Raw genomic sequence first — 26,162 nt, 5'->3', positions numbered from 1 at the left:
TGTTTTATGATTTTCCTGATATTGTAAGTGAGCCGGAACTGGTCTGTGACCATAATACATTCATTCATTCATAAATTCATTCATTCACCCCTTACCTTCCTCCTTGCAGATAAATATTTGAGGTCAATTTGGAAGGGTCAAAATGGCTTCAGGATTGTTCTCCTGTACTATTTCAGACACATGGTTTATATACTTATGTATGTGTTTACTTAGGGACGCGGGTGGTGCTGTGGGTTAAACCACAGAGCCTAGGGCTTGCCGATCAGAAGGTCGGCGGTTCGAATCCCCTGACGGGGTGAGCTCCTGTTGCTCGGTCCCTGCTCCTGCCCACCTAGCAGTTTGAAAGCACGTCAAAGTGCAAGTAGATAAATAGGTACCGCTCCAGCGGGGAGGTAAACGGCGTTTCCGTGGGCTGCTCTGGTTCGCCAGAAGTGGCTTAGTCATGCTGGCCACATGACCCGGAAGCTGTACGCCGGCTCCCTCGGCCAATAAAGCGATATGAGCACCGCAACCCCAGAGTCGGTCACGACTGGACCTAATGGTCAGGGGTCCCTTTACCTTTATAATAATAACAATAACAATAATAATAATTCCCCATCCACTCTGGGCGGCTTCCAAAAAAACTATTAAAATACTGTACTACATCAAACATTAAAAGCCTTCCTAAACAGGGCTGCCTTCAGATGTCTTCTAAAAGTCTGGTAGTTGTTGTTCTCTTTGACATCTGGTGGGAGGGCGTTCCACAGGAGGGCGCCACTACCGAGAAGGCCCTCTGCCTGGTTCCCTGTAACTTGGCTTTATGTGTTTACTTTGTACATTTATGAACATTTAGTCTATATTTGGGACCTTAGAATTCTTATAACACAAGGGAGGCGTTCATGGTGAATTCTGGCACCTCTTTTTCTAGAAAAATAGCACTGGTCGTTCCTTTTAATCGGAGAAATGTTGGAGGGTATGCAGTTGTGGGCTGCTGCTTGCAGCTGGGGAGGATGTACTTAATGCCCTGATATCCGGTCATTTGTTCATTGTAATTGATGTAGGCCCATGACTGAACATCGCTTGGTGGCACTCATACACCCTGCATAAAATCTAAGGTCCTTCTAGACTGTCACTCTCTTCCTTTGCTCTTCTCAGAAGCCTCTGTCAGATGGGACTGAGTCGTCCATATGCAGCACTGTTGATTATAAGCCCCCAGACCCTGAGGAGGAGGTAGCTGTGGCTGAAGAGGATGCCGAGAATGATGAGCCAGAGGAATGCTTCACTGAAGGTAGGGTAGCCAGGCAGCAACACGGGTCTTCTGGGAAGGACTTGAATATAGCCATGCTCTGCTCCGGTACATGTGAAGAAGAGAGCACATAATGCTTTGCCTTGAGAGAGCTAGTGTGGTGGAGTGGTTAAGAGGTTAAGAGTGGTTAAGAGCAGTGGATTCGTAATCTGGTGAACCAGGTTCGCTTCCCTGCTCCTCCACATGCAGCTGCTGGGTGACCTTCTCTGAAGTCTCTCAGCCTCACTCACCTCACAGAGTGTTTGTTGTGGGGATGGAAGGGAAAGGAGATTGTTAGCTGCTTCGAGACTCCTTTGGGTAGTGATAAAGCGGGATATCAAATCCAAACTCCTCCTCCTCCTCCTCTTCTTCTTCTTCTGTTTAGGGAAGGTTTTAATGTTTGATGCATTACTGTCTTTTAATATTTTGTTGGAAGCCACCAAGAGTGGCTGGGAATGCCCAGCCAGATGGGCAGGGTATAAATAATAAAAAATTATTATTATTATTATTATTATTATTATTATTATTATCTGACAGGGCCCAGGCCTAGAACCTGCTTTCATTGTTAAAACAGCCTTAGAGTACATGACAAAGTAACAGAAAACAGAATGTCCTCGCGCATGTGCAGGTTTTTTTTTTTTAAGTCTGCAAACCAGACATCATTAATTAGTTGGGGTGGTTTTTGTTTGCATTTCCTTTTCATTGAGACGACTGAATGTTATATAAATAGTTACATAGCATACGTTAAGCAGCAGACAGAGAGATAAACAGGATAGCATTTGGCAGAAACCAAACCGCAGCAAAATGGAAACAGCGCTGTCTGTGAAAGGTAAAGGTCAGAATGGAAACTGCAGCTTTCTTCTGTTCCTAGCTGTGGGCTTACTATTGGCATGTCTCTACCTGCAGCCTGTGTCCGGAGATGCCCTTGCCTGTACGTTGACGTCAAGACAGAGAAGGGGGAGAAGTGGTGGAACCTCCGGAAGACGTGTTTCAAGATTGTGGAGCACAACTGGTTTGAGACGTTCATCATCCTCATGATCCTCCTTAGCAGCGGAGCCCTGGTAAGTAAGGGCTAGCTACTCCTTGGGGAGGAAGGGCAATGGTTTGAAATTGCTCCGAAAAGAGAGGGCAAAGTATTAGACATGGTTGTTCAGGAATCCCGTCCCACATATCTTCCTGGACGAATGAAGAAAAGAGACCTCACTCTAGTTCCAACAGGGTTGTCAAGGCCTGTGACACGGAAGAAGGAACAAGCTTGCTTTCTCCTGCTCTGGAGGGTAGGACTCGAACCAACGGCTTCAAGTTACAAGAAAGGAGTTTCCGACTGTCAGGTGTGCGTGCAGGAGCCAGGCCCTGTGACCAATAGGACTTGGCAGGACTGGGGCCTTCCTAAGTTTGTTCTGAAGAGGCAAGGCCGATTGGTAACTCACAGCACCTAGTGGCAAGAGCTGGGAAGGGATATAAGGTCAGCATTTCCCTTCGGCTCGTTGCCACAGCAACACGCTTCCTGCCTTGGGCTTCTTGCTTCCTGATTCTTGAACCTCAGCTTCTTGACTCCCTTCTTCTTGATCCTCGGACCCTTGACTTCGTGACTCCTTGCTTCCTGACCCTCGGCTTCTTGACTCCTGGCTCTCTGACCCTCGGACTCTTGGCTTCCTGACTCCTGGACCTCCATTCCTGCTCCCACCCCGCCATCTTGCCCCTGGTCCTGACGTCCCCTGCTGGGACTTCGATCACCCGTGAACCGGACTGTGACACCGACAAAACATGCGGAAAAGCTTTCTGACAGTAAGAGTGTTCCACAGTGGAACGGTCTCCCTCCAGAGGTTGTGGACTCTCCTTCCTTGGAGGTTGGACGGCCATCTGTCATGGATGCTTTAGCTGAGATTCCTGGACTAGATGACTCTCTGGGTGCCTTCCAACTCTATGATTCTAGGGTTCTTCTCAAATAAGTTGCTAGTGGGTGTGATCTCTGGCCTCATTGCTTCCAGGTGGGTGTCTCCTCGTGCTACCCAAGCATTGCTTTTCCACTATAAAACGGCAAATGGAATTGCACTTGACTTTTCACACCTGGGAGAGGGTTGTACTTTGTTTTGTTTTGTTATAAACATCCCACTGTGTTCTGTCCACACTGGGAGGCATGGCATAATCAGAGAGAGAGAGAGAGAGAGAGCAATGAATCACACTGGTTTCATGGTTGGTATTCTGTCCTGAAGTACACCCAACATGGATAGCTGGCCCTGATGATTACTTGAGGTTCGCGACCCCTATGGTTGTAATTCGTGGGCAATCATTTAATTTTATCCTGATTCTTATTTTTAAGCTGTATTTTAATGTACCGTATTTTTTGTTCTATAAGATTCACTTTTTCCCTCCTAAAAAGTAAGATGTGTGTGCTTTCACTGCACAGCAATCCCTCTTGCTGTTCTGGCTTCTGAGATTCAGAATATTTTTTTTCTTGTTTTCCTCCTCCAAAACCTCGGTGCGTCTTGTGGTCTGATGCGTCTTATAGAGCGGTGTTTGATGTTAGCTGCCCTGAGCCCGGTCTTGGCCTGGGAGGGCCCGGTATAAATAAAAAATTATTTACTTACTTACCCACGTGGGTGGGTTGCAGAGAAGGTTTCCCCAGATGACTCTGAGCCTCTTCCTCTTTCAGGCTTTCGAAGACATCTACATAGAGCGTCGTCGGACCATCCGCATCATCTTGGAATATGCTGACAAGGTCTTCTCGTATGTTTTCGTTATCGAGATGCTTCTCAAGTGGGTGGCCTATGGGTTCAAGGTCTACTTCACCAATGCCTGGTGCTGGCTGGACTTCCTCATTGTTGACGTAAGTTGTGGCTTGAGGGGGAGGGAGTTGTTTGAGACAGGAGTCCGTTTTTAGTATCGTTGCTGGCTACCCCAATCTCTGTCAAGAGGCGAAAATTCCAGGGGTCTTAACCGGGGTTTGTGTGGGGAAAATGAGCCACAGTGGAGGCTGTAGTGCAGGCATAGGCAAACCCGGCCCTCCAGATGTCTCAAGACTACAGTTCCCATCATCCCTGACCACTGGTCCTGTTAGCTGGGGATGATAGGAGTTGTAGTCCCCAAACAGCTGGAGGGCCGAGTTTTCCTATGCCTGCTGTAGTGTCTTTATGAAATATGGCTTATTTACACATATTGACTCCCGAGTCTGGATGGAGAAAGGGTTCTGAGCATCACATCTCACAAGGGACTTGCTGCCCACAGAAGCACAGCACTGAATTCGAAAGAAGCCAAGACAGCATCCCTGTGTCTCCTCTACACAGCTTGTCCGTCCCTCAGCCTGTGTGGCCTGAGGCCCCACCCTTCCTCTTCCCCAAAACCCTTGCTAAAAACGCAGCCCGAGCATTGGGTAAAAAGGACGTTTTTTCCTGTGGTGACATCACACCGCCTGTAGTCCTGGCAGCCTCCCCCTCCCAACCCTGCTGTTGTCTTTTGCTGACAAACACACAGCTGCAAACCCATCACAGTATTAACCGTAGAAGCTGGCTGACAAAATTTGATTCTGACAGCAAATGTTATACGTATCCGTCTCAAAGACTGGTCCCAAAACATGGGTCGCTAAATGGGTAACCATGTTCCTTCTTGTGGATATTTTAAGGATGTTTGATAAGAAACTTGCATCCTGACCAGGGATCCTTTCCGTGGTCTATCTCTTATCGTGCTTGCCAGCTTTGTCTGTAAGCGTTCTGGTTTCTCCATCAGGTCTCCCTCATCAGCCTGACAGCAAACTGGATGGGCTATTCGGAGCTGGGGGCAATCAAATCCCTGAGGACGCTCCGTGCTCTGAGACCCCTTCGGGCTTTGTCCAGATTTGAAGGCATGAGGGTAAGTTTTGCGTGACACCTCGAGGTTTCGCTCCCCACTTTCCTCCCCTGAGCGGTGAGGATTTCAGAGTGAGGACTTCGTGTTTCTTGGAAGGAGGTTCTGGGGCTCAGGCTCGCCTCAGAAATGTGTCCTTTGAGCAGCGGTTTCTGGTGCCTAATTTATTTAAAGATGTTTGCATCTCCAAGGGGGACGCGGCTGGCACCGTGGGTTAAACCACAGAGCCTAGGACTTGCCGATCAGAAGGTCGGCAGTTCGAATCCCCGCGACGGGGTGAGCTCCCTGCTCCTGCCAACCTAGCAGTTCGACAGCACATCAAAGTGCAAGTAGATAAATAGGTACCGCTCTGGTGGGAGGGTAAACGGCGTTTCCGTGCACTGCTCTGGTTCGCCAGAAGCGGCTTAGTCATGCTGGCCACATGACCTGGAAGCTGTACGCCAGCTCCCTGGGCCAATAAAGCAAGATGAGCTCCACAACTCCAGAGTCGGCCACGACTGGACCTAATGGTCAGGGGTTCCTTTACCTTTACGTTTACATCTCCAAGGAGCTCATAATAGTGGCCACTGAGTTGTCCCTCCCATTCTATCCTTGCAACAACACCCAAGTGATAAGCCAGCATGAGAGATAGTGACTGCCCAAGGTTATCCAGGGACTATGGATGAACGGGGATGAGAAACCAGGTCTTCCCAGTCAGAAAGTGAGAGGCAAAAGCTAAGTGTGGGTGAGCCTAGAGTCTTGTATGTTTCCACTACACTGGATGGCGTCACATCTCACGGGTGAAGAGTGTGCTATTGTATCCACATGTGCAGAATATTCTCCACTCTATTATGGCACTGAAAATAGGTTCTGGAGCTCATCCCTAGCAATCCCTGCTTCGGACAACCCTATAAACTTTTGGTAGCTCTGAGGATCATTCCCACTTACCATATTGGCCCGAATATAAGCGGCACCCGCAAATAAGCCGCACCTTTAAAATTGGGGGGGGGGGGAAAGACAATACCTGAATATAAGCCACTCCCTTAAAATTCCACAGGCACTCACACCCATAAATGGCAAATGTGGAAGAAAACCATACAGCATAAAATTGTAAAATTGTAAAAGCCAATTTTTGTAAGGTGGCGAATTTAAGCTGCGCTTTAACTTTTCAGTTGGAATTTGGAAAAAAAAGTGTGGCTTATCTTCGGGCCAATACGGTATGAATGTTGTTGAATTTCCAATAAGCTGATATACTACCTTCTTGCCTTTTCTAGCTTACAAGCAATATAATTTGAAAAACTCTAAACGTGGAATTTAATTTAAAGTTTGTTTTTTAAAAAGAAGATGGCTGTGTTTTGCATTTGTGAAAAACAAAAAATCAGTTTCGGCATCACTTTGGTTTAACCGCCTCTTTCTCTGGGAGCCAGGTGGTCGTGAATGCCCTTCTGGGAGCCATCCCTTCCATCATGAACGTCCTCTTGGTCTGCCTGATATTCTGGCTCATCTTCAGCATTATGGGGGTCAACCTCTTCGCAGGGAAGTATTATCGCTGCATCAATACCACCACGGGCGACTACTTCGAGCTCTCCGTGGTGAACAACAAGAGCGACTGCATGACTCTCCTCGACGTTTACAATGCCACGGACGTCCGCTGGGTCAACGTCAAGGTCAATTTTGACAATGTGGGCATGGGATACCTCTCCCTTTTGCAGGTGGTGAGTGTACCTCCTTCGCCCCTCCTTCTCTGCCTACTAGGGGCCTCCTTCTGAGGACTTTTCTCCCATCATGCCTTGCAAGGAAAAACCCCACCGCCAAGTCTTTGTCAATGTGGCAACCTTCCTTTGTACTGTATCCAGACTTCTCCCCGGTGGTTTGCTGCGGTTATAAGAGAAAACTGCTCCCTTTCACTTATGGAGTATTCCACAGCCTGTATAGAGTCCTTAAGTGGGTTCTCTATCGGTAGGAGAAAATAACAGAGGCCAACCAGAGTATATTGAGAAGCAAAGCGGCTAGTAAGCCTGATTTTTGTTCAAGGAGCTGTTGCAACAGGGTCCCCACTCACCACACACTTGAGGGAGGAGAACCCTGAAAAATGGTGCACAAGCCCTTATATAGACTTTTGAAAAGGCCCACCCTGTAGCCCAAGACCACCCCCAAAAACATACATCACAGAAGGAGGCGGTCTACAGCAGAAATCCTGTCTGCCAGGATACCTAATAATAGTCACTGATTGCATTACCTGGGCAGCCTGGCCATTGTTTTGTGATGGTTAATATTTTAGTTCCTGAATCCAGGTCACAGGCTCACCCTATTCATACACAAAGACGCCCTTAAGACAGGATTTGCAAGCAAAAAGACAATAAGAAGGCTTTCCCCATTTGTCTCCCTTACTGCAGAGGAATATTTGAGGATGTTGGGAGAGTCAAAATGACTTCAGGATTGCTCTCCTGTACTATTTCAGACACATGGTTCATATATTTAGATATGTGTGCGTTTATGAATATTTATTCTATATTTGAGACCTTAAAATTCTAACACTGTGATGCCTACTCATTGGGGAGGCACATTCTCCCTAGTTTCTAGTTACTCAATGGCAACTGCACAACAGAGATTCGGGGCGCACAGCCCAGTCCCAATTTGGTGCACCCCCCTCTCAAACTCTCTTTCCCCACCACCAGTTGAAGGGTGAACTTCAGAAGCAGGATGTCTTCCCCATTTGATATTGAACCCTACATAATCATAGATTCAGAAGGCTCATCTAGTTCAACCTTTGCAATGTAGGAGGAATCTTTTGCCCAACCTGGGGCTCAAACCCAGGACCCTGAGATCAAGAGCTCCATGCTCTACCGACGGAGCTAACAACCAATGTTCTGAACTGCATGGTGAGCTTCCACAGGTATAGGAGCACTTGTGGCAGGGAAAGGAACTGAAAAAGGGAGGTGCTGGTGAGATTCCACCTACCAGCCATCTTATTTAGCCCCAAAGCATCCATATGAACTGCTACAAAAGTTGGGTGCCTCCCCCTCTTCCTGCTGAGTGGTGGCAAGAGCCTAGGGGGTTCCAGGCACTCACCCAGCGTTTGTGGTCCTTTGGAGAATTGAGACTCAGTGGAGACTGTCGTAGCTTTAAGAAATATGGTTTATTCACCTATTTATACCTTCAGCCTGCATGGAGGGAGTCCAGATCTTACAGCATGGTCATTTCAAGAGGGGCTTATCCCCTACGGCAGTGCAGCCATGGAATCCAAGGTCTCTCTCCCAGCCAGCCTTCAGCCAGCCTGCCCAAGATGGATCCCAGTCTTTTCTTCCTTTCATCTTCCCACCGTAACTTGCTAAAGACCCAGTTACCCTGGCAACCTTCCAAATCCCCCCCCCCCGTCTCTGTTCACACCTCAGGGCAAGGAGGGAGGGCACTTCACTTGCACTGCCAGTGGCCCTCAATGGGTCTTATATTGTTTCTTAACAGCCCTAGCTTGGCCAGGGCATAGGCTGGTCCAGGAATTCCTCTGCAGCTTATATTTCTCCCTTCACATCCCAAATAATCAAAATCCTACTATTTATTAATTTCTGGGTTTGGGATCCCCACTCCAAGAGTATAAATTGACATGTGCACATTTATCTTGTGCAAGGCCGTCTTAACCATAGGCGTTAGGGGTGCGGGGCACCGGGCTCTCGGGGGTGCCAGGCCAAGAGTCTGGGGCCCGAGAGTTGGAGTCCGGGGAAGAGCCTGCCCATTGGAGCTCCACAGCGGGCTCTTCTGCTGTGGGCGGCTCTCTGCCACAAGTTCGGGGCAAGCGAGCCAGTGGGGTGCTGAGGCAGGTGGCTGGTTTGCCCTCCTGCGCACCTGGGATTGGCGTAGGGTCGTGGAGAGGCCTGCCCAGAGCGCTTCTCTGTGCCCTGCTCTGCCCTGCTTGCACGCCTTGACGGCCAGCCCAAAAAAGGTCGACAACTCTGGGCAACCAGGGGGGAGGGTGCCGGGCAGATTTTTGCACCCTGGCACCACATATGCTTAAGACAGCCCTGATCTTGTGGATCTCTGCTCTGCCCCCCCCCCCCCGAGTGCTTTAAGAACCTAGCAGCAAGACCCCCCCTCTGCCGGGCACCACAATGAGTTTATCCTTCTGCGTTCTTCGTAGGCCACATTCAAGGGCTGGATGGACATCATGTACGCAGCCGTCGACTCCCGTGAGGTAATTCTGGGCTGAGGAAGAGGTGCTTGCTCAGTCCCACAGGCCTGTTGTAGGGGCAACCGGGTCTGGCCTGCACAATGGGGGAGGCGGGGGCCCTGACCGCAAGAAAGGGTCTCTTCTCAACCTCTTCTCTGACCTCCCAGGTCGAGGAGCAGCCCGAATACGAAGTCAACCTCTACATGTACATATATTTTGTCATCTTCATCATCTTCGGGGCTTTCTTCACTCTCAATCTTTTCATCGGCGTCATCATCGACAACTTCAACCAGCAGAAGAAAAAGATAAGTGTCTCTTGGCTTTGGGTTTAAGCTGCGGGCGTCACTGTTAGTGGGCACCTCCCGCAGCAATAAAATTGGACTTTGAGGCACAATTCAGACATTTATTTTTGAGTAGAATGACTCCCGCGTGCTATTTGGAAGCGATGCTCACACTGTCATTTAAATTCTACTCCATATTGATCCAGAGTAGATTCCAATGTATAGTAAGCAGAGTAAAAACCTAAACATGTTGCAGGATTCCTAAAAAATTGACCAGAGGCAATTACCATATTTTTCGCTCTATAAGACACACCTGACCATAAGACGCACCTAGTTTTTGGAGGAGGAAAACAAGAAAAAAAATATTCTGAATCTCAGAAGCCAGAACAGCAAGAGGGATCGCTGAGCAGTGAAAGCAGCAATCCCTCTTCCTCTTCTGGCTTCTGGGATAGCAGCACAACCTGCATTCGCTCCATAAGACACACACACATTTCCCCTTATTTTTTAGGAGGGAAAAAGTGAGTTTTATACAGCAAAAAATATGGCATATTTTATCCAGCAGAGCTTTACTGCCACTGAAGGCAAATGAGCAAAATGGTCGCAAATCCAATACATTCAGGATTGGCACTGTCCATAAGAATCCAGTTGCAGCAGACCTGACTTAAACGATAACTTATAATAAGTCTAAACCTTAACACTACATACAGAATACCACACCAGAAGGAAAAGAGATAGAAAGAGAAAGTGAAACCTAGGCTCCTTCTGGCCTTACTTTTGTGGTCAGCATGACCTTGACAGAAAGAGATAAGAGAAACAGTTTAAACCGGCTGTACTCTGCTTTTCTGAAGGAATAACCCAAACATCATGAAATTTCTTTCACACAGAGAAGCTTCCAGAACCCTCTTGAATTAAATAGAATAGGGAAGATCTCTACACATCAGATCAATGCTTTCTGCACTAAGAAATGCAAACTGACACACACAGCTACGACTACAGGAGTCAGTATCTGGCGCAGAGTTCAGGAACATCAGCTGGGACCAGTTCACACAGCTGGCTTTTGAGGTGGAAGCCCACCTTGATAATGAGCTCGGGTACCAAATCTGAGCTCCACAGTCAGGCCTGGATCCTATTCTCTCAGCACCGGGACTCTCTGCATAGTAGCAGAGATTCACAGAGCATGTGCAGATCAGAGGGCTTAACTTGAACCAAGCCTCATGCCTCACCAGTTTCTGTGCCAGAAGTCAAACTTCCCAAAATGGCAAAGAGCGTAGAAAGCAGGGGAAGGGGAGACTCATGAGGAAAATAGGCTTTGTAGACAACATAGCTGGCTGGGGTTCCCCCGCAAATGTACATGGAATCAGGGTTGGGGGGTGATTTTGTAGGTCACCTGTTCCATCCTCTCTACTCAATGAAAAGGAATCTAGAATGAGAGACTGCGTAGACACAGCCTTAGAGCTATAATTCCCAGCACCCTTCATAAACTACGGTTCCCATGATTATTTTTGTCTCTCTCTCTCTCTCTCTCTCTCTCTCTCTCTCTCTCTCTCTCACACACACACACACATTGAAAACATGATTTCCTCCAAAGAATCATGGGAACTGTAGTTTAAGGTTGCTGGGAATTGTGACTCTGCAAGGAGTAAACTATAGTACCTGTGATTCTTCTTTTTTGGGAGGGTGACCTCTGTAGGGAGCAATGTGCTTCCATCAGCTGCTTCAAGACAGTCAAAAATGTGAGAGCCCACTACCCTTAAGCAACAGGCTTTCAAAAATCATGGAATCATAGACTTGCAGAGGGACCTCGTGGGTCATCTAGTCCAACCCCCTGCAGTGCTTTCATTGAATCAAGTCATTTCAAAACAGAGACAGCTACATAGTCCCTGGACCTCTGGTTAGCCGCAAGCACTTGTGTGTTGCATCAGGGAGGGAAACCACCTGCTCTCTGAAAGAACAACTTTTCACTTTCCTGGGCCCTTCTTTTAATAGACTGAAGTGGTTTGGCAGGGAGAAGGGAGAAGATGGCCAAGGCCATTTTTGGGACTGGGCCAGTCAAAGACAGCTATGGAGCAGGGCTTAGAGCAGCCGGTTAGATACGTCTTTCCTTAGTTTAATTAAATAGCCCAAGACTTAAGACCACAATAGAGTAGCCTGGCAACAACAGGGGCGTTTCTAGAAATCCAAAGCTCTCACAGGACATTGAAGAGTGAGTTAGCATCATTTGACAGGGTGGAAGTGAGGGGAAGCATTTGAGGCTTCTGCTGTCGAGTGACAAACTGATTGACAGAGAAAAATAAACTAGCGTGCATGAACAAGGCATAGCTGTCAACTTACGGATTTGAGAATAAGGGACCAGCAGCCTCGAAAATAAGGGATCAGCAGCCAAAATAAGGGATTTTAGTCAACCAGGCAACGCGGCTGGGCACAAGGCATGCAAGCTCCATCCCCCAGTCGTTCTTAGACTCCTTATTGGGTGAGCAACGCAGCCAAGCAACACAGTTGGAGCCTCCCTCCTCCCTGGCTGGCAGGGAGGGAGGGAGAGGAGCTACGTCCTTTGAAACCCAGGAAATTTAAGGGACATCATCAATAAGGGACAGCAGCGGGACACAGCACTGGGATAAGGGACTGTCCCGCCAAATAAGGGACGCTTGACAGCTATGGAACAAGGAAGGAGACTTGTTACGAGTGGAAGGCGGGGAGGAGAGTTTGGGTGTTTGGAAAAGATGAGGCGGTCAAGCGAAATTGACCAGACTCTCTAAATCCAGCCCAGTTACCACCGCTCAGCCTCAGAAATTAAAAGGCAGGTTTTGTGGTTCACACTGAGCCCTGGAAACTGGGTGTGATGTGGGGCTGCCAGTCAAAGACTGTGGAAACCTTGTGTGGGTCTTGGGCACTGCAACAGACGCCTCCCATGTCTAATAAGTTGTGATTCCCTTTTTTACTTTGGAGGAAAGGACATCTTCATGACAGAGGAACAAAAGAAATACTACAACGCCATGAAGAAGCTAGGCTCAAAAAAGCCGCAAAAGCCCATCCCAAGGCCCCAGGTATTTATTTGCTTAAATAATGAGAAGCCACCTTTCTGGTCCAAGGTAGCCGACAGTTACTGCACCCTAAACCACAACATAATACAGTGCACCGTAATGAAGGCTTGACTCTGGCATGTTGTATGATGTTGGGTTTTACGGTTATACAATTTTTCAAAGCACAGAACCCAGCAACGTATTAGAACATAAATCGGTATAAAACAATTTCCAAGCCACAGCAGTAAAGCAATAAAACTAGCAGAATGTGCAGAAGACCCATATCACTTAAAAGCCAGTGGAAATGGTGCATGAGAAATTATACCAAGGCAACTAATGCAAACGTAATTTGCAGCAAGTACAGCCACAGTATTCCCCTGTTACGATTGAGTGGCTTTTAATAATAATAATAATAATAATAATAATAATAATAATAATAATTTATTTATACCCCACCCATCTGGCTGGGTTTCCCCAGCCACTCTGGGTGGCTTCCAACTAAAAATTAAAATACAATAGTTTATTAAACATTAAAAGCTTCCATAAACAGGACTGCCTTCAGATGTTTTCTAAAAGTCTGGTAGTTGTTTTTCTCTTTGACATGTGGTGGGAGGGCGTTCCACAGGGCAGATGCCACTACCGAGACTTTATGGTTTATATATATATATATGCCTGGTTCCCTGTAACTTAGCTTCTTGCAGGGAGGGAACCGCCAGAAGGCCCTCAGCACTAGACCTCAGTGTCTGGGCAGAACGAAGGGGGTGGAGACGCTCCTTCAGGTATACTGGACTGAGGCCGTTTAGGGCTTGAAAGGTCAGCACCGACACTTTGAATTGTGCTTGGAAACGTACTGGGAGCCAATGCAGATCTCTCAGGACCAGTGTTATGTGGTCCCGGCGGCCACTCCCAGTCACCAGTCTAGCTGCCGCATTCTGGATTAGTTGTAGTTTCTGGGTCACCTTCAAAGGTAGCCCCACGTAGAGCGCATTGCAGTAGTCCAAGCGGGAGATAACTAGAGCCTGCACCACTTTGGCAAGACATTAAGTTGCTCAATCTAAAGTTGCACAGCAACAATTTTAGCACTGCATGGGCAGGACCATGAAGTCTGAATATAAATTTGAGAGATCTCGTATTCCGGCACCCACAGAACCAGAGTTGCATGATGCCCAACATTCATTTGATCACAAAAGGTCAGTTTTCTTTACATGATGTGTGAACAAGAGATCTTCCTTTCATGCGCTGAGCCAAGATTCCTGCAGGAAAGGGAATGCAGGGCTCTGGGCTTCGTAACAACAGAGGATAAGCAAACCTGTCTGCAGATAGTGTGCACCCCTGATGTTGTTGCATATCTTTGTAAATCTATTTGGAACAAGGGAGGGAGTGGGGAAGGGGAGACCTGGGATTGCTTCCCACGCAATCTCCATCTGTTCTCCACCCCTGCTTACCATACTACATCCTTCCCATTTTTCCTTCTCTCCTTTGCTTCTGAATTTCTGCTGAGATCAAAGTCCCTCGACTCCCCACTGCTTCCTTCCTTTTGATTTTATTTTAAAGCTTTTTATTTTTACTTTATTGAAAAATGCAAACTGAAACACCACTGCTTTCTTGAGCCAGCCTATGATTTCTTTTTTCTTAGCGCTGTGTATTTTCTGCCCATGAGGTTATCTAGGCTGCAAAAAAAGAAGGAAATAATAGTTTTTATTTAAAAAATCAATCTAAACAAATAAACAAATAAAACTACACATAGGGTTTCTACTTAAAATTCTTAAGCGTCTTATGCACAGGATCACCATTCTGCTTTTGGACCAGTCAGGGAATTTGTATCCTGCTGGTTCTTAATGACCACAGGCGTCTGTTAAAAGTGGTCCTGAGAACAGCTAAGGAAAGCCAAAGGAGGCAAGTGTCAGTCTGAAAGGATCAGAGGACAAACTTTCAATTTGCCACAGAGCTTTTTGACCTTCCTCATGGTTAGGGTAGGAGAAACAAACATTATGTGCATTTACATAACAGAAGGCTCAGAAATTAAAAAACAAAAACAACTTCCTTCCTTCCTTCCTTCCTTCCTTCCTTCCTTCCTTCCTTCCTTCCTTCCTTCCTTTTCTATCCTGCAGTTCTTCCAAAGAGCTCAAAGGTAGTGAGTAATTCATGGGTTGTTCTCTGTTACTTTTATAATAACAATAATAGTAATAAATAATTTTATTTATACCCTGCCCTCCCCAGCCAAAACCGGGCTCAGGGCGGCTAATACCCAATATAAAAACAAATTGATTGAAATACAACTTAAAAACAAGATTAAAATACAACATTAAAACATTAAAATATTAAAATACGGTCTCATAGCAGGGTCTCCCAAACTTGGGTCCTCCGCTGTTGTTGGGCTACAACTCCAACCATCCCTGACCACTGGTCCTGCTAACTAGAGATGATGGGAGTTGTAGTCCAAAAATAGCAGGAGTTCTGCATTTGGGAAACCCTGTTTTATAGCAACCTTGCTGGCTTGATTGGACTGAGAGTTGGTTCCTTGCCTCAAATCATCTCAGTGAGGTTCCTATTCAGCCAGGGGTGTTCCCAGACCAAGTCCAGCACACTGTCCTGTTATTCCACACAAAAACTTTTTGGAGCACACATACCGTATTTTTCGCCCCATAGGGCACACCTAATTTTTTGGGGGGGAAATAAAGAATTCCCCCCCAGGCGTGGGGCTGGGGTGGAGGAAGCCCGAGCTTCCCCTGACCCCAGCCCCCAGAACAGGCTGCTCTCCGCAAGCCGTGGGAGGGCTCCGCGGCTTGCGCAGAGCTACCCGAAGCCCGAGCGCGACTGTTCAGCGCGCCTGGGCTTCGGGATAGAGGCAGCTCTGCGCAAGCCGTGGGAGCCCGGAAGGAACTCCCGCGGGCTCCCAAGGCTTGTGGATAGCTTCCTGAAGCCTGGAGAGCGAGAGGGGTCGGTGCGCACCGACCCCTCTTGCTCTCCAGGCTTCAGCGAAAGCCTGCATTCACCCCATAGGACGCACACACATTTCCCCTTCATTTTTGGAGGGGAAAAAGTGTGTCCTATAGGGTGAAAAATACGGTACATTCTTAGATCATGTTCCATGGGGTTGGATGCCGGGCGATTATTTTCCCATTTCTTTGCCCGCTTGAACATTCTTGTGTGGGGTTTTCTCCTCCATTTCTCTTCTCTTCTCTTCCCTCGTCTGTCTCTGCCCGTATGTCTTTGTCCCTTTCCTGTGTGTGTGTCTCTCTCTCACACCCGTGCCTGCCTGCCTGCCTTCCACCTTACTAAAGAACAAATACCAAGCGATGATCTTTGACTTTGTGACCCAACAAGCCTTTGATATAGTCATCATGATCCTCATTTGTCTTAACATGGTGACGATGATGGTGGAAACAGACGACCAAAGCGAAACCAAGGTAAACATCCTCTTCCAAATCAACCTGATCTTCATTGTCATCTTCACGTCCGAGTGCTTCCTCAAGATGATTGCCCTGCGCTACTACTTCTTCACGGTCGGCTGGAACATCTTTGATTTCGTCGTGGTCATTATCTCCATCATAGGTGAGGAAAATGTGAAGGTGGCAAATGGGCGGCATTTGGGCCTGCTCTCTTTCTTAATAACTCTTAAATCTGACAAAAAAATTGTCCAGTAGCACCTTAGAGACCAACTAAGTTTGTTCTTGATGCTACTGGACAATATCTACAGTGGTACCTTGGGTGACATGGGACGCAGGTGGCGCTGGGGGTTAAACCACAGAGCCTAGGACTTGCTGATCAGAAGGTCGGTGGTTTGAATCCCCTCAACGGGGTGAGCTCCCATTGCTCGGTCCCTGCTCCTGCCAACCTAGCAGTTCGAAAGCATGTCAAAGTGCAAGTAGATAAATAGGTACCGCTCCGGCGGGAAGGTAAACGGCATTTCCACGCGCTGCTCTGGTTCGCCAGAAGCGGCTTAGTCATGCTGGCGACATGACCCGGAAGCTGTACGCCGGCTCCCTCGGCCAGTAAAGCGAGATGAGCGCCGCAACCCCAGAGTCGGCCACGACTGGACCTCATGGTCAGGGGTTCCTTTACCTTTACCTCGGGTTACAGACGCTTCAGGTTACAGATGCTTCAGGTTACAGACTCTGCTAACCCAGAAATAGTACCTCAGGTTAAGAACTTTGCTTCAGGATGAGAACAGAAATCGTGCAGTGGCGGTGCAGCGGCAGCAGGAGGCCCCATCAGCTAAAGTGGTGCTTTAGTGGTGCTAAGAACAGTTTCAGGTTATGAACGAACCTCCGGAACGAATTATGTTCTTAACCCGAGGTACCACTGTTTATATATTGACTGCGTCAGACCAACAAGGCTACCTGCCTGAATCTTAAATCTGACAGTAGGCATAATGGGGAATAGTAGGGCAGAGGCGTTCAGCAGAGTAGTGAAGGTAACATAGGAGCATCTTTACCACGTTCAGCCTAGAAGCACATTTTTCTCTCTTTAGAGAAATCTTATTCTGTAGCTCAGCAGTGGGCAGAAGCGCCAACTTCTCCAGCCCATCTTCAGAGACCCGGTGTGACGTCGCCCGACATCCCAACATCCTGATACCTTGATGTTGCACACGCAACATTGTGCGACGTCCTCTGAACATTGAGGGGGCCTGGCGAACAAAAACCGGGGTACCAAAATTGCCTTAGCCCCTAGGAGTTGGCACCTATGGTGGTGGGGAAACCTTCATCCCATGAAGCCTGCCAGGCCTCTTCATTTGCCTGGCAAGGCCATTTCAGTTAAGTGAGGCCCACCTGCCTTACACCTGACATCAGGGATATGTGCGGGGCAGGTGAAGACACAGCTGAGCCAAAAAAGGGTTTGTAGACACCACCCATCATCCGACGAGCAAATGCCGCAAAGCCCTGTGCGTACTTTGCAAGCAGCAACAATCAGCTGACTGGCAGGGCTGCAGACATGATGGTGACCCCTGCTTCTGCGGGGATTGACTAGGAAACTGGAACACACTGCCGAATCAGGCAGGATTAATCCCCTTTCCCCACTCACCCTCTGCTGATGATCCAATCTCCCAACAGCTGCTGTCAGCTTCCCCGCCCCCCATGTCAGGTGGAAGAGGAAACAACCTGCACAGCAGGTTGCCAGGAACGGATAAAACATGGAAAAATCCTTACCACCTGCTTTTTATTCAACATTCACAGAGAGAGGCTTGGAATGCAGCCTCTCGGAATAATAATAATAATAATAATAATAATAATAATAATAATAATATAAATTTTTATTTATATCCCGCCCTCCCCAGCCAAAGCCGGGCTCAGAGCGGCTAACAACAGTAAAATAATACAGCATTCTAAAGTCAATTCATTCTAAAGTCAGTTCAAATCAAATTAATGGCAGCCATTGGGCTAGAGTTCTGTGAGGATTACCAAAGGAGGGGGTCAGGCTGTGCCTGGACCAAAGGCCTGGTGGAACAGCTCTGTCTTGCAGGCCCTGCAGAAATATGTCAAATCCCGCAGGGCCCTAGTCTCTTGTGACAGAGCGTTCCACCAGATCGGGGCCACAGCTGAAAAAGCCCTGGCTCAGGTTGAGGCCAGCCTAACCTACCTGTGGCCTGGGATCTCCAAGATGTTATTGTTTGAAGACCGTAAGGTCCTCCGTGGGACATACCAGGAGAGGCGAGGGTCCTAGGGCGTATGGGGCTTTAAAGGTTAAAACCAGCACCTTAAACATGATCCTGTACTCCACTGGGAGCCAGTGCAGCTGGTATAGCACCGGGTGAATGTGATCCTGCAGCGATGACCCCGTAAGGAGTCTCGCCGCAGCATTTTGCACCCGCTTTCATCATTCATTATTCTCAAGAGATGAACTGCAAGGGAAATCAAAATTTGTATCTTCATACCATTCATTGTAGCAGAATCATGTTCTCTTGTCATTCAGTCAATTATGTGTATTGCCAATAAGCCTCTCGTAACCTCTTTTCTTCAGCATGGTGCTAGCCGAATGTTGATACGACACTGGCCTTTTTCCTGGTGTTGTCCCTGGTGTTGTCCCAAGTCAATATCCACCCCCTCCATCTCTCCCACTTCCTCATGAGTCATCGCTCTGGGTGCGGGGAAGTGCCCTCTGCCTTTGAGCTCTTTGCTCTCCTACTTTCAAGGCTCTCTGGGAGGTGGGGGTCTGGAACGCTTTCTAAAGACACTGAGTCCGTCAGCTGTCTCTCCCCTGGTCTTCCTCCTCTCCTATTATTTCCCAGCTTTCCCCCTCATCTGCCTCTGAGCTGTGACCTCCCTCAAACCCCTGTTGTAATTCCGAACTGTCTTCCACTTCTCTGGAAGGGTCAGGCTGGGGAGGTAGTCACCACCATTCCTCCTCTGCCCAGTCCCTGACATCACCTGGTGTACGGGTGGGTGTGGTTTCAGGGAGATGGACTCATGACCCATCCAGGTGGGCCAAGGTTGTAGCAGGAGCCTGAGGTTCTCCACCCCTGCTTTACGCCATCATCATTTTATAAGCTCATGGGTCCCTGTCAGGCAGATCGTGGTGTTTTAAAATGCCGTTTGTTTTTAATTCTTTTGTGCTTCTTTGCACCTTTGACATCTCAGTTTAGCTTGCTGTTAGAACAAAAGACCGGAACCTTTTCTGCAGTGTGAAGAATAATTATTATTTATTAATAGCCAGTGCTTTTTCTCTGGGGGTATGCATACCCCTAAACATTTTGTGAATCGTTGTACTTTTGTCCATTTACTGTATTTATTTTCCCCGATTTGAACTATAAAATGGTGGTTTTCTTGAGTCAGAATGAGAGTACCCCTAAACATTTTTTTAGGAAAAAAGGGACTGTTTATACCCCACCATCTGGCTGAGTTTCCCCAGCCACTCTGGGTGGCTCCCAACAGAATATTACGATAAAACACGATAAAGCATCAAACATTAAAAACTTCCCTAAATAGGGCTGCCTTCAGATGCCTTCTAAAAGTCAGATAGGTGTTTATTTCCTTGACATCTGATGGAAAGGCGTTCCACAGGGCGGGCGCCACCACTGAGAAGGCCCTCTGCCTCTGCAAATCCATTTGCTATTAGCAATTTTAAAAAACTGTATCTCTTTGATGATGGACAAGAGGTTCTGAAAAAAATGACGTCTTCTTAACTGTCTTTCAGGACTTGTCCTCTCGGACATCATTGAGAAATATTTCGTATCGCCCACCCTCTTCAGGGTCATCCGCCTGGCCAGAATTGGGCGTGTCCTGCGGCTGATTCGGGGAGCCAAAGGCATCCGGACGCTCCTCTTTGCTTTGATGATGTCTCTGCCTGCTCTCTTCAACATTGGCCTCCTCCTCTTCCTGGTCATGTTTATCTATTCCATTTTTGGGATGTCCAACTTTGCTTACGTGAAGAAGGAATCTGGGGTGGACGACATCTTCAACTTCGAGACTTTTGGCAACAGCATCATCTGCCTTTTCCAGATCACCACGTCGGCCGGTTGGGACGGCTTGCTGAACCCCATCTTGAACAGCGGTCCTCCGGACTGTGACCCCGAACTGCAGAACCCTGGCAGCCATGTGAAGGGCGATTGCGGCAACCCTGCCATTGGCATCTTCTTCTTCTGCAGCTACATCATCATCTCCTTCTTGATAGTGGTCAACATGTACATTGCCATCATCCTGGAGAACTTCAACGTTGCCACGGAGGAGAGCAGCGAACCTCTGTGTGAAGACGACTTTGAGATGTTCTATGAGACTTGGGAGAAGTTTGACCCCGACGCCACGCAGTTCATTGATTACGCCATACTCTCGGACTTTGCGGACACCTTGCAACCTCCGCTGCGGATCGCTAAGCCCAACAAGATCAAGCTGATCACTTTGGACTTGCCCATGGTTCCTGGGGATAAGATACATTGCTTGGACATCCTCTTTGCACTTACCAAAGAAGTGCTGGGAGACTCGGGGGAAATGGATGCTCTAAAGCAGTCCATGGAGGAGAAGTTTATGGCTGCCAACCCCTCAAAGGTCTCCTACGAACCCATCACCACCACACTGAAAAGGAAGCAGGAGGAGGTGTGTGCCACCAAAATCCAACGGGCGTTTCGGAGGTATTTATTAAGGCGATCGATGAAACAGGCCTCTTACATGTACAGGCACAGCCAGGATGAGGAGACCCTGCTGGAAGGAGCCCCCGAGAAAGAAGGATTGATTGCGAAGAAAATGAATGAAATATATGGGTCTTCGGGCTCAGAGGTAGACATCCAAGTGTCTCCAGAAACCTCCCCACCTATTGAACTTAAACCAGTCGCCAGCGCAGAGACGACGGATGACCCTAGCAAAACCAGTGGGGGAAAAGAGGAAGGCGATCCCGGCAAAACGAAGGAAGAGGAGGATCCTGGCAAAAAGGAGGAAGGCGACCCCAGGAAAACGAAAGAGAAGAAGGAAGATTCCGGCGGAACAAAGGAAGACGACCCTAGCAAAAGTAAAGAGAAGGGGGGCACCAAACGTGGTGTGAAGGAGTCGTTTGTATAATGCAAAGCACTTTTGGCCAACTGTCAATTGGCATCCAGATCCAAAAGACTTCTCTCACAGGGGCCCTTCCAAAATCATGTGCTGTAGTGAGCTAACCACCTTCTCTTACCAGGTTCCTTGTACTCAGCTCAACATTGTAACTTTGGAAACAGAGCCCCTCCTGGTTTCAAGTTGGGGTATTGTTGTTGTTGTTGTCCAGATTCGCCCCAATGAGCGAAGATACCTTATTTTTTCCTTATGAGGTTAATGTGAATCTCTATTGCAGGTGAAAAGAACAGGTGTTTTAGTTTAATGGTAGGCGGCGTCCGATGTCACGTGTTCCAGGGCCAGTTCTGCTTTCAGTACTTCCCTACTAGCGTTTTTCAGAAGTCTTGGAAGAAGAGACAGAAGAGAAGGAAATGGCCAAAGATGCAAGTCTTCATAATTTGAGTCCTGCCATGTTCAAGCTTAGGCATGGAACCAGAAGACCAGTTTTAAGGAACTCAACCAGAGTTGTGTATGTGCTTCACTTAAAAAGAAAAATGTATGAAAAACTGGGTTTTGTGGCCTGAATCAATTACGCAGATTTTCCTGTGGCTGCATATTCTGCATAATTTATTCTGCTTGTCAGGGGTGAACAAAAGCCTTGCCTCTGTATTACTGGCATGCAACAGACATGCACACACAAAAAACTTTCAAGGTTTATGTTTGCAGCCTCAAGGCCTAGATACCTGCTTGCTTTTTCAACGAAAGCAGAGGTTTTAAAGATGCCGAATTCAGTACCCAATGTCAAATTCTGTGCGCATGCGATCACGGAAAGCAGAATGCACAGAGCCCTGGATTTAACAACTGCTATCTGCTGGACAAACTTTGTGAAAGCTTCTGTCTTCAGCCATTTTCGCCTCCTTTTCCAAAAGCAGTGAAGAACTGCCGTCTGTACTGGTTCTCAGATACTAACGTCTGGATAGGGCTCTGTGGCTGACTTCTTATAAAAACGAAGTATTTCTTAATGTTATCTCCTGGTAACAGACTGATAGGCAATTGGCTTAGGAGTGTTTCCAGCATGCAAAGGTGAGGTGAATGGAGCTGAATAATAATTGAAATGAGGGGACAGTTTGGTGAACAAAATCCACAATGTCTTAAAAAAAACGTGCTTCAGCTTTTTCCTTTCAAGTATTTGGAAGGACTCACGAGATATTTTTTTGTGTTAGAAATGGTTTAAAGTGCAATTAAGAGTCTTAACCATTTGAACTCTCTATATCGTTTATTTTTTAAAAGTAAAAATAAATAAATAGCAAAAGCAATGTGCTGATCTGTTCTCAGGGTTTAATGTCAGCTTTAAAATTGTTCTCATTCTCTACCAATCACCTAGGAAGATGTGCTGCACTTTTACATAGTACCTATATATTCTGTCCAGAAACGTAGGCCGTTTTGCTTCGCCCCTCCCTCCACTCCATCAGTGGTGCATTTGAGTAATTTTAGATTCATTCTTCTGCATGGAGCCCTGGACTTCTGCCCCATAGTCCTGTCCTGACGGCACTACTTCCCCACATTGCTCCCCACCCCAGTCAACACAGCAGGCAGGGTATGGCCTAGAAGCTTGGAGTCTGTGTGGTTTGTTCCCATGCGCAGGGCTGAGGGAAGGGAATCTCAGAGACTGAACTGCAGGGACCTGCTATCTGGATAACCCAATAGTTTCCTGAACCACCCCCCCCCCCCAGAAATACAAAGGCAATATATTCCTGGTAAACATCTGTTTATATCAACTGCACCCATGCAAGAAGATGTTCCCAGTGGCTTGTGTCCCCAGCCCAACCAGTTTAAATAATGGGAGACAAATGAATATTTAAGAACTGAAACAGTACAGTGGTACCTCGGGTTAAGAACTTAATTCATTCCGGAGGTCCGTTCTTAACCTGAAACTGTTCTTAACCTGAAGCACCACTTTAGCTAATGGGGCCTCCTGCTGCCACCACGCCACTGGAGTATGATTTCTGTTCTTATCCTGAAGCAAAGTTCTTAACCCGAGGTAATATTTCTGGGTTAGCGGAGTCTGTAACCTGAAGCGTATGTAACCTGAAGCGTATGGAACCCGGGGTACCACTGTACTGGTATTCACTACCCTCTCTCAGCCCTGCATCTCCCCGCCGAATCTGACAATAAGAAATTGATTTATTTGTTCTGTCTGCCACACTCTACCTCTGAGGCAACCATTATTGCCGTCTGTTAGAAACAGTATATTGGGTAGTGTGGATCATTGACCTCCTGCGGCAGTTGATCGAACTTTGAAAAGGCTGCCACCCACCCCAAAAGTGGGGGGGACTGCTTTTTTGATGATGTAAGAATCCAGTCTGGTTATAAAGCTTTTGTTTTTTCCACTTGCAGAGATAGATAGACAGATAGATGATAGGAAGGACATGGATGGTGCTGTGGTATAAACCACTGAGCCTCTTGGGCTTGCTGATCAGAAGGTCAGCGGTTCAAATTCCCGCGACGGGGTGAGCTCCCGTTGGTCTGTCCCAGCTCCTGCCAACCTAGCAGTTCGAAAGCACACCAGTGCAAGTAGATAAATAGGTATCGCTGTGGCAGGAAGGTAAACGGTGTTTCCATGCACTCTGGTTTCTGTTATGATGTTCAGTTGCGCCAGAAGCGGTTTAGTCCTGCTGGCCACATGACCCAGAAAGCTGTCTGCAGACAAACCCCAGCTCCCTTGGCCTGAAAGCGAGATGAGCTCTGCAACCCCATAGTCGCCTTTGACTGGACTTACCTGTCCGGGGTCCTTTACCTTTTTGATAGATAGATAGATAGATAGATAGATAGATATATAGATAGATAGATAGATAGATAATCTGCACAATTTCCTAACCACTAAAAAAAAGTGTGCAAATAAAATATCTCCTAGAGAAGGCTGGCTGAGCAATTTCAAACAGAACCAGCAAATGGCAGGATGTTCTGACAGTGGAAACATTGAGGTTAATAGAAAATTAGCCACCATCCTTTGACCCATGAGGAGTGAGTGGGTAGGTGGGTGGGTGTCATCCTGTGGACTTCAAACAATTCGCTAGATAGTGGGTATGTATAGACATGCATAACTAGAGCAGTCTGTTTTGGTCCACACGTACAGTACAACCTTCACTGAAGAGTAGAGGCTAGGAGAAACCAGTTCTGCTTCCTTCCACTAGATGGCAACTTTGCACAGCATCACAAAACCACCACCTCACCTTTCTCCAGAGCAGTTTTTAAAATAGCGGATTTTTTTTTAATAAAAAAAAATCATATTTTGGTCTTAAAGTATAGATGGCACCGAGGAATTGTTTAATTGGATCAGCTTGCATAGGGCCTGAAATATGTAAGTCTCCTTCCTTGGAGGTTTTTAAGCAGAGATTCGATGGCCGTCTGTCTCGGATAAAAATAATAATTTATTATTTATACCCCACGCATCTGGCTGGGCTTCCCCAGACACTCTGGGCGGCTTCCAACAAAATATTAAAATATAGTAATGCATCAAACATTAAAAGCTTCCCTAAACAGGGCTGCCTTCAGATGTCTTCTAAAAGTCTGGTAGTTGTTTTTCTCTTTGACATCTGGTGGGAGGGCGTTCCACAGGACGTGTGCCACCACCGAGAAGGCCCTCTGCCTGCTTTAGCTGAGCTTCCCTCCATGATTCTCTGATTTTTAGGGGTGGTGGTAAGAGGGAAGGAGTATCGGCGCTGGATTTGGAGGCAATTTCATATGTCTTCTGAGGAGCGGAGCAGAAGGGTATCCAAGCACACCCCACCGACAGCAGAGCCCAAAAGCACCAACTCCTGTTTTATGCACGTATGTACACACCACGGTGACACGGGTGGCGCTGTGGGTTAAACCACAGAGCCTAGGACTTGCCGATCAGAAGGTTGGCGGTTCAAATCCCCTTGACGGGGTGCGCTCCTGTTGCTCAGTCCCTGCTCCTGCCAACCTAGCAGTTCAAAAGCACGTCAAAGTGCAAGTAGGGTAAATAGGTACCACTCCGGCGGGAAGGTAAACGGCGTTTCCGTGTGCTGCTCTGGTTCGCCAGAAGTGGCTTAGTCATGCTGGCCACATGACCCGGAAGCTGTACGCTGGCTCCCTCGGCCAATAAAGCGAGATGAACGCCGCTACCCCAGAGTCGGCCACGACTGGACCTAATGGTCAGGGGTCCCTTTACCTTTACCTATGTACACACCACAGGTCTAGCGCACAAACTAAGACCGCACATGGCACCCTAATAGGGTCGGCCATCCATATGTTTATTGTCCCTTTAATGCATGTGTTGTGGCCTTCCTGTTACCATCCCACACAGCTGGTTTGTGTACACACAGTGTAGGTCTCCCTTCAGAAAAAGTTTTGCACACAGAAGGCTTTCGCTTTATCAGGATACCATTCCTCAATATTCTTACTCGACACGTCCCTGGATTGAACTCCAGAACTGCCACTAGGTTCTGGGTTTAAGCTCTGATGAACTGCACCTCAAGTCTTAATAATGATAATAATAATAACTTTATTTATACACCGCCCATCTGGCTCGGTTTCCCCAGTCAACTCTGGCTGTCTTGCAGCATATATAAAACATAGTAATCCATCAAATCCGGTAATATCTGGAATGCGTTTTAAAATTTTAGATTAGAAGCCTAGCCACCTGAAGCTTTGCAAGCCAATTTCAGGTAGGAAAATGCACTTTGGAATTTATTTTTTGCACCCCAAATTAACTCCGCGTCTGTTTCAGCAGCGTCTAAGCTGACGCCCAAAATCACTGGTTCGGTTTTGTACATGCCTTTTGGAGAATGAGAGAAAAACGCTGGTAATGGGTACTTGGATTATTGCTTGAGCAAGGTGAATTTTTCTCCCAATTAAAGGTAATCTTCCTGTCCCTTCCCCTTCGCAAAGCAGAGACTACAATTCTTTCAGGATTGGATGCCTGCATTTTAGTCAGTGGAGTCATGTTGGGGTTGTTTCTCCTTCCAAGTGGCAAAACTGGATTTTCCCACTTGCCTACTGGAAAATCTAATTTTTTCAGCTACTCCGTGGTCCAGGAATTGTGTTACCTGAGACGAGAGTTTTCAACTGTGTTTACATGTTAACAGCTGTGGAAAAGAGGACTCTGCTCCATTTCAGATAGACTCTGTT

General features: G+C 47.3%; 1 protein-coding gene across 4 annotated transcripts in view; it reads left to right on the top strand.

Annotated features, from left to right (window-relative positions):
- Positions 1-24,280, top strand: part of SCN4A (sodium voltage-gated channel alpha subunit 4) — a 107,349-nt gene extending 83,069 nt beyond the window's left edge. For all 4 annotated transcript variants that reach the window (XM_080976453.1, XM_080976454.1, XM_080976451.1 and 1 more), the window contains 10 exons: positions 1,135-1,267; positions 2,171-2,325; positions 3,921-4,094; positions 4,991-5,113; positions 6,514-6,801; positions 9,222-9,275; positions 9,419-9,556; positions 12,472-12,576; positions 15,837-16,107; positions 19,687-24,280. In XM_080976453.1, coding sequence (XP_080832579.1) covers positions 1,135-1,267; positions 2,171-2,325; positions 3,921-4,094; positions 4,991-5,113; positions 6,514-6,801; positions 9,222-9,275; positions 9,419-9,556; positions 12,472-12,576; positions 15,837-16,107; positions 19,687-21,041 — 2,796 coding nt within the window. In that variant the 3' untranslated portion in view covers positions 21,042-24,280. The remainder of the gene's footprint in view (positions 1-1,134; positions 1,268-2,170; positions 2,326-3,920; positions 4,095-4,990; positions 5,114-6,513; positions 6,802-9,221; positions 9,276-9,418; positions 9,557-12,471; positions 12,577-15,836; positions 16,108-19,686) is intronic.
- The last annotated feature ends 1,882 nt before the right edge of the window (positions 24,281-26,162 follow it).

Source organism: Podarcis pityusensis (genome assembly GCF_964106645.2).
Source record: "Podarcis pityusensis genome assembly, chromosome: 13".
In the NCBI taxonomy this organism is placed as follows: domain Eukaryota; kingdom Metazoa; phylum Chordata; class Lepidosauria; order Squamata; family Lacertidae; genus Podarcis; species Podarcis pityusensis.
The sequence above is the reverse complement of the archived record's forward strand: the minus strand, read 5'-3'. Positions and strand labels throughout refer to the sequence as shown.